At 45.4% G+C, this 11,902-nt stretch overlaps 1 protein-coding gene across 1 annotated transcript in view; it reads left to right on the top strand.

The window, feature by feature from the left end:
* Positions 1-102: 102 nt before the first annotated feature.
* NOC2L (NOC2 like nucleolar associated transcriptional repressor) overlaps positions 103-11,902 on the top strand; it is a 52,768-nt gene continuing 40,968 nt past the window's right edge. The window contains exons 1-10 of the mRNA XM_056333046.1: positions 103-235; positions 468-641; positions 1,507-1,675; positions 2,207-2,317; positions 2,964-3,084; positions 4,316-4,406; positions 6,064-6,142; positions 8,122-8,232; positions 9,851-9,964; positions 10,647-10,835. Of these exons, the coding sequence (XP_056189021.1) occupies positions 216-235; positions 468-641; positions 1,507-1,675; positions 2,207-2,317; positions 2,964-3,084; positions 4,316-4,406; positions 6,064-6,142; positions 8,122-8,232; positions 9,851-9,964; positions 10,647-10,835 (1,179 nt within the window). The 5' untranslated portion in view covers positions 103-215. The remainder of the gene's footprint in view (positions 236-467; positions 642-1,506; positions 1,676-2,206; positions 2,318-2,963; positions 3,085-4,315; positions 4,407-6,063; positions 6,143-8,121; positions 8,233-9,850; positions 9,965-10,646; positions 10,836-11,902) is intronic.

Below are 11,902 nucleotides of genomic sequence, written 5' to 3'. Positions count from 1 at the left end.
GGAGCTGGCCCCGCCCCGCCCCTCACTTACCGGGCCCGGGGGCCCGGGGGCCCGGCCTGCGGGGGGTGGGGACACGCGTAACCGCTGCCCCGCTGAGGCAGCCCGCGGCCCCGCCGCCGGAGCCCGGTGGGCCGGGCGGGGGTGGGGCGGTCCCGCCCGGCCGCGCGGCACTCTGGGAGCGGAAGCGGCGGCCGCGCGGGGCTGAGGCAGGCGGCATGGCAGCTGCCGGCAAGAGGTGAGCGGCGGCTTCGCGGGCCCGGGAGGCGGGGTGGACCAGACCGCACCGCACCGCAGGCGGGGGGTCGCTGGAGGGCGGCAGCGGCGGGGCCCGCGGGGCGCTGCTGAACTGCGGTGCGGCTCGTCAGCCTCGCGCTGCCGGCCCCAAGGCCGCCGTGAGCGGGTATGCCCGGCGCTGCCGGCCCGGCTCCCCGCTGAGGTGCCCCCTTGTCCCCCTTCGCTGTCCCCAGGAAGCTTGCGGAGCTGAGCCTGGACGAGTTCCTTGCTGCCGGCTGCGAGTCGGAGCCTGACGGCGGCTCGGAGGAGGAGGCGGCGGCCCGGCCTGGGCCGGGGACCGCGGCGCGGCGGCGCGGGGAGGCGCGGCGGGCCGGCGCGGAGGGGCGGCGGGCCCGGCCGGCGGCCAGGTGAGGGAGCGCTGTCGGCCCGGCCCACCCGGGCCGCGGCCTCGTCCGCTCCGGGGCGGCTGGGCACGCCTTCAGCGCTTGTTTGGCCGCTTGCAGTTTCTACTTCTGCGTGCTTTTATAAGTAACGATCGGGCTTCGTTGCAGCATCTGTCAAAGAATGGGCTAGTTCTGGGAGAAGCTGGGCCAGAGGGGTCTGAAAGGGCAGTGCTCAAGGTTGCAGTGTGGTGACAGGGTACAGGACGATCAGGTTTTCTGTCGTGCTCATGTCAACTCAGTAACTGCAGTGGAGAAGAGCTTGTGTGTGCTTTTAATCTCTTACAGGGAGGGGATGTTGGAGTCAGGCAGAGTTTACTTTGTTTTTCTTCAGTTTGTGCATATTTGCTTTTGTTGAAAGACACTGTAGTGTTTGCAAGACAGAAACCTACAAAGTAGTTCTTGGGCATTGCTAGACGCCAAAACATTTCTTTAGCACTAGGTAAGATCTTACTAAGCTTTCACTGTCAAGTTTCTCTGGCACTACAGCTTTCAGTGTTCTTTATAAAAGCTTGCAAGAGCAATTCAGAGAAATTGAAACACACTTGGGTTTTTTGTTTTGCAAGGTGTTTTCATGACCTCTGATCAGTATCCCAATACAACCTGATAGCTTGCTGTCCAGATTTCTTAATTCTGAATGAAAATAATATTTCCCGAGTCCTCTAGAGTAGCTGTTAAATGGGATCCAGAACCCTGATCAGAACCCTGGTAAATCCATCACCATTCAAATTAGCCCCAGGTATGCTTTAGTGCTCAGAAGTTGCTTGCTTTTCTTACAGCATCAACAGAAATTTGAGCAATTAATAAATACATGTTAATTTTTGTCTACCAGGAAGAAGGGAAAGGCATCTGAACATAAGGATCAGCTCTCCCGGCTGAAGGACAAAGATCCTGAATTCTATAAGTTTTTGGAGGAAAATGATCGCACGTTGCTGAATTTTGATACTTCAGACAGTTCTGATGAGGAGGAGGCATTGCATATACCACCTGATACACTGGAGGTACTAGGCCCTATGGAATGTGGAAATAATTATCTTAGTTACTTGCATGTTAAGTATTTGAGTTTCAGTGCAAGACCTAAGTATATTTGGGCTTATAGTGGCACAGGTGGCTGGGGAGCAGCTTCCCCAAAGATCATCTGCAGGTGTACAGGCTTGTAATCCAGAAGTCAGCTGTGGATTTGAACTGAGCATGAGGAGTTTGTTAAAGATAGTGAAAGTAGAGTCTCAGAGTGTATTTTTTCTGTGGCTTTGGTTTTGTGTCGCTTTTTCCAATGAGTTTATGATATGCTTTCTCCTTGAGGTTTCATGTTATTGCACATTACATTTATGTAGCAAAGCTGCAGGGCTTAAGTAGCTTTTCTGAATTTAGATGTATTACAATTTCATTATTGCTTTGCACGAAGTGCTGATAGCAGCATTTAATAAAATTCACTGTGCCCTGCCTTCTTCTTCAGTAGCTACTCACAAAAGAGCTGGGGCCAGAAAAGATGCCTGTAAACCTTTTTTCAGTCTTGGTACTGACTTCTCTAGGAAGCAAGTGATGAAGATGAAGAAGAGGAGCATGAAAAAGTCAAACGGAAGAAAGCTACTTTCATCCCCGTGAGCTTGAAAATGGTTGAAGAATGGAAGAAAGCTGCAGAGGTGAGCAGGGAGTTGGAATACAGCACATTGAGTGTTCTTTAAACATTCTTTCACATGTCATTGCCTCTAAAAGACCAACTTCTGATTTATTCATCTTTCACAAAAATGTACAGAGAAGATGGATGTCCTACATACAAGGTCATACTCCTACAGCTCTTGTTACTTCAGCGTGACTTATCTTTGCAGTTTTTGTTGGGCTGCAATATTATAGAATGCTTGTACTGCTTCTGAGGGAGAAGCTAGAGAAACTTTTGTGGCTCAGAAGAGGTCAAAACGGTTAACTTCTGATTTTTCACCCTCTTGCTAGCATTGTGCCAGAACATTTCAGTCACATTTTTAGTCGTAATGAGTAATTTTCTGCTTCTGAGGGGGATGGAAAGGTCAAACTGGATAGTTGCTTGCAGCTGATTGATTGCTTTTCAACCCCCAACCAATGAAGAGCCCTAAAAGCCTGTTTTAGAGCAAGTGAAGGCTACTACTATATGTTAACACTGTCTTAATATTTTTTTCCTCCTTGTTAAAGTATGGAGCTATTTTTGCAATCAAACTTACGATGAATTCCAGTACTCCTCTCCCAATAAAGTAATTCAGAGTTTCAGAACATTGCTTTTTTTTCCTCAGCAATCCTTTTTTTTTCTTTCCCCAGAGAAGGCTAACACCAAAACTTTTCCATGAAATCACTCAAGCCTTTAAAGCATCTGTAGCAACCACCAAAGGAGATAATGGTGGGGCTGATCCCAGCAAGTTTCAAGTCACTGATATGGCAGGTGAGTTTGTTGCCGTGCTGCTTCTGTGAGATAAGGGAAGTAATTCGGTAGGGAAGGTTTAGTTATTGGAAGAGAATAGGGATAAGTACTAACAGGAGTTAACTTACCCTTTCATAGGCTTCATCTCACTTAAGTAGCTTATCTTCCTGGTGGTGAGTCTGTGCAGTAGTATTTCTTCTGGTGTCTCAGTGTGTAAACATACTTCTCTGCATGCCTGGAGCAGCTGGGCTTGCAGACTGCTGAGGGAAGTACCATCCTGCATTCACCAGACTACTTAGAGTGAAGCTGAAGTTACATATTATTTATGTACTTGTAGTGCACATTTCTTGGAATGTTTGCTGTGGCTTCTTGCTTTCCCTCTTAGAACTAATCCTACAGGACTATTTTAAGTCTTCTTACCAAATAATGTTTTATAACCACACAACAGTTCAGAGTTCAGTTGTACTATGAAGTTCACATTCCCCTAGCCAGGACCTCTAGTGTCTAGATCTCCTCCTCTACAGGATTTTCATGCCTGTAGAACAAATGAGATGCACCTTCTCTCTCCAGCCTAGCCCTCTTTTGCATAAGCTCCAGGTTTTGCAGACAGTCCTGTTTAGACTCAAAACAGCATGGCTGAGAGGAAAACGTTTTTGCTAGTATCTCAGAGGCTGTGACCTGCAGCCTACCTACTTTTACCACCGAATTAGTAGGTACTTCTGCACTGTGTTTTATCAGCTTGTTATTGCATACCATCTAGAACTGGCACTGTGGGATGGGTCTACTTGTTCTCCTTAGACCTTTCTTGGCTGGCTTAGGGCTTTATATCTCTTTCATTGTTTTTGGTAAAATCTCATTCTTTAATGCAAGGGATTATATAGAATTCCCATGTTGTCAATTTCTGTGACTTTTTTTATTAAAAAGTGCCTTTAATTTTCATTATGTTTTGGGGGGAGAATGGTGGTAGACTCCTAGTCATGGGTCAGGCTGCTTTTGTGCTTGGTGCTCTTTACTCAGAGAGCAAAGAGATGACTCCTGTGCTGGAAGGCTGTCAGTTGTAATCTTGCTGTCTAGAGAAAAAAAAGTCTAGGGTAAGACAAACTGGTGTTTTCTGGAAGCTTGAGGAAACACAATAGTTCTGCTATGGGAATTACTGGCCTCAGTTCCTTGAGGAGCTCTTTTCAGATTAGCTGAGAAATCAGGAATATGTGAAAGATAATTTACAAATGCTTTGTTGACTTTTTTTAACCAGTGTTCAATGCCCTTGTATCCTTCTGTGTCCGGGATCTCTTCCGCTGCCTGCAGAAAGTGCTTCTTCTGAAAGCTCCAAAGAACAAACTAAAGTAAGTCTGAGGAGACTTGAGAACTGCAGGTGAGAGAAAGGTGGGTGAGGCTTTTCATAACTGCAGCCTGGCTGTGAAGCTGGAAAAAGATGGCAGCTCTTCCCAAACACTAGCAAAGTTGCCTGATTATATTCACAGTCATCTTAGCCATGTTCTTCCTTTCTTCCACTGAAATATGTCCTCTAATACTAGACACCAGCCATTTGCAGAGGACAAGTGGCTTCAACGGAAAGAGATCTGGAGCTGCATATGCTTGCCCTCAGGAGCATTGTGAGTTGGTTTTCAGAGGAAGGGACTAAACCTTCTGCCTATATGTAGTCAGTGTCACAAGTGTGTGACTATTTAATCCAGGGCTTTAGCAGCTGTATTATGGCTTAGAGACTGGTGGTCTGAGAGAGCTGGATCATTTGAGTTTGAGCTGTTCACTGTGAGAGCATGGATGGAATGGAAACAACCATGCAACCGGGCAAAGAATGGTGCAGCTCATATTTCTCCAGAATGACGGCATTGGTCCAGTACCTTGGTTCAGTCACGTTTGCTGATGCAATTTGATTTGACTAGAGAGGAGGAATGACAGTTTTGAAATCTCAGCTGCTGCCTAGGAGCTGGGAGTTCTCTGGCTATTTTGTGGGTTGATGCTTAAAGCATTTCAGAGTCGGGCTGGGCACATAATTGAATAGGTAACAGCATGGCTTACCCAGCAGCAGCTGGAAAAAGGTGAGAGAATTCAGTAAGTACCAGTCTGAACTACTGCTGGGTGAACCAGTGCCATAGCTGGGGGCTATAAGCCCAGTTTCATAAAATAAGCTGTGAAGTTCCCAGTATGTTTTGCAAGCTGGAGCAGCCTTACTTAGTCTCTGTGCCTGTTTCCTACTAGACATTCACAGAAGCTTCAGTTCTGTGACACAGTTCTATTACTTACTTCATACTCTGAGCTCTTCTGGTTTTCCCATTGTTGGGTACAGTGAGTATTGAGTGCCTTTCAGAAGCGCTTTCAGTTCCAGGATAATTTTTGTGGCAGTTATTTTTAATTTCCCTGTCACAGATGAAGGGAAGGGTGACCTAAACTTTAGATTCCTTGTAGACAGTGGTGCCTAGTCAGAGAAGTAAATTTCATTTCTTTGTGTAAGTATCAGTCTCTTTCCTCCCTAGGCCTGACATGTACAGACCATGTCTGAATTTTGGGGTGGCCTGGGGGCACGGCTTCATGAGTGCAGTGTCAAAAGTTTAGAAGAGACAGAAAAAATGTCTTACAACTAGTTAGATCACAAAAATAGACTTTATTGCTACAAGCCAGCCTGCGCTGTTCTTGGGCAGTGGCTGCAAAATGCCTGACTAGAAATATCAGTGTGAGAGATTCAGGTCTCCACCAGGCTTTCTGGCTGTCATAGCTCCCTGTATCACACTTTCAGAGATCTAGGTACTCTGCTGGGAAGCTCTTTGAATTGAATTTTCTAATGCTGTGCTTCAGGCAGTTTTTACATAGTAGAAGTACTTTTCACCCGTGACAAAATTGTTACTTCTCTTAGTTCTTGTGTTGCAAGCAGTTTTTACTCACTGTCAGTATCAAGGAATTGAACTCTCTATTCTTTGTGCTGCTGAAATCTTTATTTGATGGGCTTTTTTAAAGCTAAACCCAACTCTCGCTCATTTCCAGAATGGTCCTTCCTTCCACCAGCCCGCTTTGGAGCAAAGTGCGACTGGATGTAAAAGCGTACCTCAGCTGTACCATTCAAGTAAGAAATTTCAGCACATTTGTGTTACTGGGGTTGGTCTCTGCCTTGCTGGGCTTTTGTTCAGGATACTTTTGGAATGAGGCAGATGGGCCTTTGCATCTGTAAACAACACTGCTGAAAGGAGAGCCAAATGATCAAGAAGATAATTAACAAAGCAGGTAACAATGTAGCCTCAAGTGCTTTTCCCTTTGGAAAGACAGTTATTCCAGTTTGAGGGCAACTTTCAGGTCATCCCAATACTAGGAACCTTGGATATTGATTTCTGTGCCTTCTGTAGTGGAGAATAAATAAGACTTACTGGCTTAGACTGTGGTGGGCAGAAGCAGACTTGCTGAGTCTCAGAGCCCTGGGCATCTGAGATTTGTGTGTCCATCCAGTTCCCTGTCTTGTTTTGGAAGTATTTGGTTGTAACAATTTGGAGGTCATAGGATGGCTAGGTCAAAATAGGTAGCCTGTAAAGAAGGGCTGGGTTAACGTTCTGGCAGTTCTTTCTGGCTTAGTTTGTCTGACAAATTAATACTTAACAGGCTTTAACATAGTTTGCAGTGCTGTGCTCCTGTATTGTGCTTTAATTCAATTTTTGGCACTATGATCCTGCCACTTCTTGTAGTAAATACTAGGAAGTTGTTATGTTGATAACCTCGCATATGACATCTCCAAGTATAATTATGCTCCATCCTGCTAGGATGTCATATCTATCCAAAGCTGCTGATGTCTGGTGTTTCAGAGAATTCATGGATTATTTCTGAAGGAAATTGCTGCCTCCTGTTAAATTTTTTGTGTGCTTCATCATGCATTACCAAATTTGGAGTGGTAAAAACAAACAATATTATTGAAATAATCATTCTTCAGAAGCTGAGGGAAGGGAATATAAGGAAAGAAAAAAAAAAAAAGTGCTGATGTCTCTTAGCTGGAAGCTGGCAGAATGACTTAGCAAAAAGCATTTTGATCAGTAGAGCTTTTTTCTCAAGTTGTGGTGCTTCTTGCCAGCAGCAGAAGATTGCAGTAGAAAAGGGAAAGCTTTCAATGCAGTCCCATTGAAGTAAGCCCTGGTCCTGTGCTTACTTCTGAGTGCCCTCGGTCCCAGGCTTCACTACAGTGTTTTTATGACATTGTAGTTTGTGAACAGTACCTTTTACTTTCCTTTTGGGGTGTGAGGGACTTCGCAAAAGGGACCTGCTCAGTCCAGAATCTTTGTAGTGCAAGAAGGAGAATGAGGAAGAAAGTTAAAAGTAGAAAAAAATGCCACTGCTTCCAGCAACTGGAACTGCAGGCAAGAGGGGACACTGCATCAGGCAGAACCTCTCACAAATTTAAGGGACTTTGAGTTTATAATTTTCTTTAGAAACTGCAAACATCTCTGGGTTTGGCTCCAGGTGAACTGAGCTGAACAATCTGGAAATACAAAGATACTGTTTCTTAATACTTTGTCTAACCTTTTCCCTGAGCTAGAGTTTGCCTCTTGATACCCAGTGGTATTCCAGCTTCCCATTAGAGAAATCCTAGTGAAATCCAGTAAGTTATGAGATAGCCCAGATGGTCTGTTTCTAAGTCTTGTGTAGACTGAGGGTGTCTTCATCGTGCTTTGACCATTTGTAGTGAGATGACAGGCATGGGTGCCATGCCATCTGTAAGATGTCTTAAACTGTATATCCACTTAGCTTTTGCAGTATACACAAGTGAGGCTTTAGTGACTTTTATGTGGTGAGCTCAGGTGCTATTAGCCATCCAGGTCCAGTAGCCTGAGCTCACATTTACCAGGATGAGGTACTTTCAGGTGGGTTATTTAACCTGCCATGTGTCTGTTCCTCTCCTGATAATGGTTTTATGGGTTTGTTTGAGCCTTCCTAGGGAAGGCTGGTTTTCCAGTCCTTTGGTAACACAGAAATACTGGGAAACAGCAAAATACAGATGCTTAATGATAAAAGAAGAGGTGATTCCCACGCTAAATGTGACTGTGTTTTGTTTTCCCTCCATAGCTCCTGTCTTGTTTAACAGAAGCCTCAGTTGGTGCAGCAGTCCTTCAGCATGTCAATTCTATAGTGCCTTATTATTTGTCCTTTCCAAAGCAGTGTCGTGTACTTCTCAAGGTAAGGGGATCTGCTGTGATATGTCATTTGGATCTGAGGTACTTTCTTTACCCCTTTAGATGAGCCTCTCATGGTATTTGGCCTGGATCCTATGGTAGTTCATTCTCTTGTACTCCCCATTCATTTGCTTTTCTTTTGGTCCTGGAAAGGACTCCTGATTCTCTTACAGGCCTTCTAGGTGCCATAAACCATGCCCACACCGAGGTGAGTGGGCATGTGTCTGTGGGTAGCTGCTGCTAATCCCCATGAAAGCAACACGGGGATGTTCTGGGGAAGCAGATGGAGTAATTGCTGCCTGTGTGTTGAGTCTGTGTGTATGTCTGTGATAGCATTTCACTCTCAAGAGCTGGGGGTGGAATATTTTTGCAGAAACTTAGTCCCAACTGCTGAGCACTTGAGAACAACAAAGGAGGCGTGAAAGAACAGAAGAGGGCAACAGGGTCACATTTAAATGAGAAGCTGTGACAAAATTTAAATGAGGCTGGGAACCCTTTGATGATAAAGATGACTGGTATACAGAGATGGGAGGCTGGTACACCTCATATCTGAAGGTCTAGCAGTCTGCTTACTGCTGCAGTAGGGATTTTTGAGTAGGCTTTTACAGCCCTGTAGCTGGAATCTTTCTGATGTCCTGTACAGTTCATTAGCACAGATAAGGTAACTAGTTTTTGGAGGCATCAGCCATGATTGTGGTCCTACTCTACCAGATGCTTCCTGTAGGGCCAGACAAGTCCAAGTGAATCTATGCTCTGAACAGGCAAATGCAGGCAGGCCTGGGAAGAACAAAATCTATTAATTTGCTTTTCAAAAAGTTGAGGTGACAGATCAGTGTATGATTGCTTTATACAGTGCAGAAATGTGTAAAATTCAGATTGATGAGTTCACATGTCAGTGGTGGCCGTCTATGAGCCCAGACCTCTACGTAGACTAACCTACTCCTCTCCAGCTGGTATTTTTATGGTGGACTGGGTGCTTGTCATCATGTCTGTACTAGAGTGACTGAGGATGTGTCTCGGCATAAGTGCTGCCATACATGGGTCCTGTCTCTGGGTTCAAACCCTGCTGCTACTCTACTGTTTGAATTAATACAGTGAATGTGCAGGCAACTAGAATTAAGTCAATACTACCACTGTAATTGTGGTGTAGCTGTATTGCAGAATTCGGTGTAAGACATAAAAATTACTTTTTTGTTGAGCTGGAAGATATATTGGCCAGATGTGTAATCTGCTGTGGTGTTGCTGTCTAGTGGATGGTTGAGGAAGCTTTGCAAAGCCTAGGACATTGAGTTGCACGCGCAGGCTGGTGCCTATGCTCAGAAGCTCAAATGTGTATTTAGGCACATGAATAAAAGTGCATGTATTTTTCAGAGATGCTCATTTTGAACAGTCTCCTTTATTGCTTGTGGAAACATCAACCTCACCTTTTGTGTGGTCTCACAGGTAGAGTGTGAGGACAGAATCGCTGTTGTGACTGATTCTGTGATGATACAGCCTGACATCTTTGTATCATCTTCCTCCTTGCTTTTTTGGCATGAAGGAGGGAAGCTCAGACCTGTCTATAACCAGGAAAGGGCTCTTTGTCCCTTCACTTATCTGTATGTTTTTATTTTCCATTCCAGCAAACAATTAATTTGTGGAGCACAGGTGAGGAAACAGTAAGAGTACTGGCCTTCCTTGTGCTGAACAAGATCTGCCGCTACAAGAAAGAGGTGTACCTAAGTCCCTTACTCAAGGTAAGGCTGGTACTTGCTGTACTCTGCAGCGTTTCTTACTCCTGTTCTATGCGAAGACCTTAGAGCATGAGCTGCAGCCTATTAGGTAGGATAGCTGCTGGAGATGGTGCTGGCTACCTTCAGTAAGTTAAACAGGGAAGAAATTCTGTGTTAGGTCAGGGTAATATCCTGCTTCCCACTACTGCCCTTCCTGCTGGAGGCACACAGGGTCATGGAGAGCAGGGAGGGCCTCTGGTACTCAGCTGTCTGCTGGATGAATACACATTTTCCCAATTCTTGAGGGCTTTCCTCAAGTGCTGACACACTACTCGGCACTATTGAGCTGCTCTGATCTTTCAGGTAATAGCAGAGGTTCCCAAGTGCAGTTTGCTTAGGTACCACTGTTACAGAAAGAGGACTGGCCAGCCATAAGCATGTATGGCTCAAGGGCATCCCACAGTTCTCTGTTCTGGCAGAGAAGTAATGGTAGAGGCATCTCCATGCTCTGTGCTAAACAGATTCTTTCCTGTCTCCCATCAAGAAGTAGTAGCCTGGACTGTTACTTCTGCATATTCATTGAAGTGACTTGTCTTTATGAAAGGAACGTTTCACCCTGGTTTGGACATACCTGGGTGGGGAGGGTTAGTGAAAGAATGTTTGTAATCTGTTTCATGTGGTTCGTATCTCATCCTTTCCTGCACAGCAAATGTACATCGCATTTGTGAAGAATTCCAGATTCACCTCTCCCAATGTCCTGCCCATGATCAACTTCATGCAGCGCACGCTGACAGAGATGTATGCTCTGGACACACATACCTCTTACCAGCATGCCTTCATCTATATCCGTCAGCTTGCCATTCACTTGCGTAGTGCAATGACAATAAAGAAGAAGGTGGGTACCTGCCAGTGTGGAAGGTGTGAGTATACCCTCATATGGGGAACGTGTGGAGAAGGGAAAATCACAGTAGGTACTCCAGGCTTTTGGTAGTGTCTCTAAAGTGTCGCTACTTGTGTCTGACCTGTTTTAAAATGTGCCAAGGAATTTTTTTGCTAGAGGCTGGGAGCTTCAGAGGTCACCTTGTAGTTGCCTGTGCTAGTCTGGAATTTCAGCAAGGAAGGAGAGAAAAGGCAACTGCAGGTTGGGAGTCACATTTCTCTCCCCAGCTTGCAAGAGTGTTTGATGCACCTTCCATCTTCTGCCTTGGGCACCCTTTTTCCACTCTGTGAAGCTGCCATTTGCAGCCTCTGTTGCAAAACCTCAAGGTAAAGAAGATTAAGAACCATCCTGGTGTGTGTATGTTTCCAATGAAGTGTGTACTGTTTAAAGGACTAAATTGAACAAAGCAGCTCAGACCTTGTGGGAGCAGCCCTGATTTCAACCACCTCCAGTCTGACCTCGGAAATCTGAGTCAGATTGCTAATCCTGGCTTTATTCATGTTTAGCAAAACAGACCCCTATAGATTAATTGTTCAGCTGCTCTCAAACATTGCAGGATTGGTGACCAGTTAAATCTCCTGGCTGTTCAGACATGGGGATAAATGAAGTCTGGGCTGCATATGCCTTAATTGGATTGCATTGGCTTCTTACACCCTCTGTTGTGGCCCAGACAAGAACTAAATCCCCTTGATTTCACAGCTGGGGAGGGTTGTAGGAACTTTAAATACAACAGCACAACCAAAATTTACAAATCCAAGCGATAAGCCAATTTAAACTGGGTGGTTGTGGAAGGTGATTACAAGAGCAGATTGCTTATCTGTGCAACAGAAGCTGAGAACAAAGCTTCTCGGTATATCTTGGTGAGCTGGGAGAGCTCTACCACTTCCAGCTGCAGCTTAAGTCCCTATTCCAAGGTTTGGTCTGGTAGCTGCAGTTGAGGGCTCTGTACTTGTTTCAGGACTTGTGCATCATGCTTCATCCATGCAAAAGAGGAGGTGACCTGGGCCTTGAAAATCTGTCTG

Source organism: Falco biarmicus, chromosome 3 (assembly GCF_023638135.1).
Source record: "Falco biarmicus isolate bFalBia1 chromosome 3, bFalBia1.pri, whole genome shotgun sequence".
Taxonomy (NCBI): domain Eukaryota; kingdom Metazoa; phylum Chordata; class Aves; order Falconiformes; family Falconidae; genus Falco; species Falco biarmicus.
The sequence above is the reverse complement of the archived record's forward strand: the minus strand, read 5'-3'. Positions and strand labels throughout refer to the sequence as shown.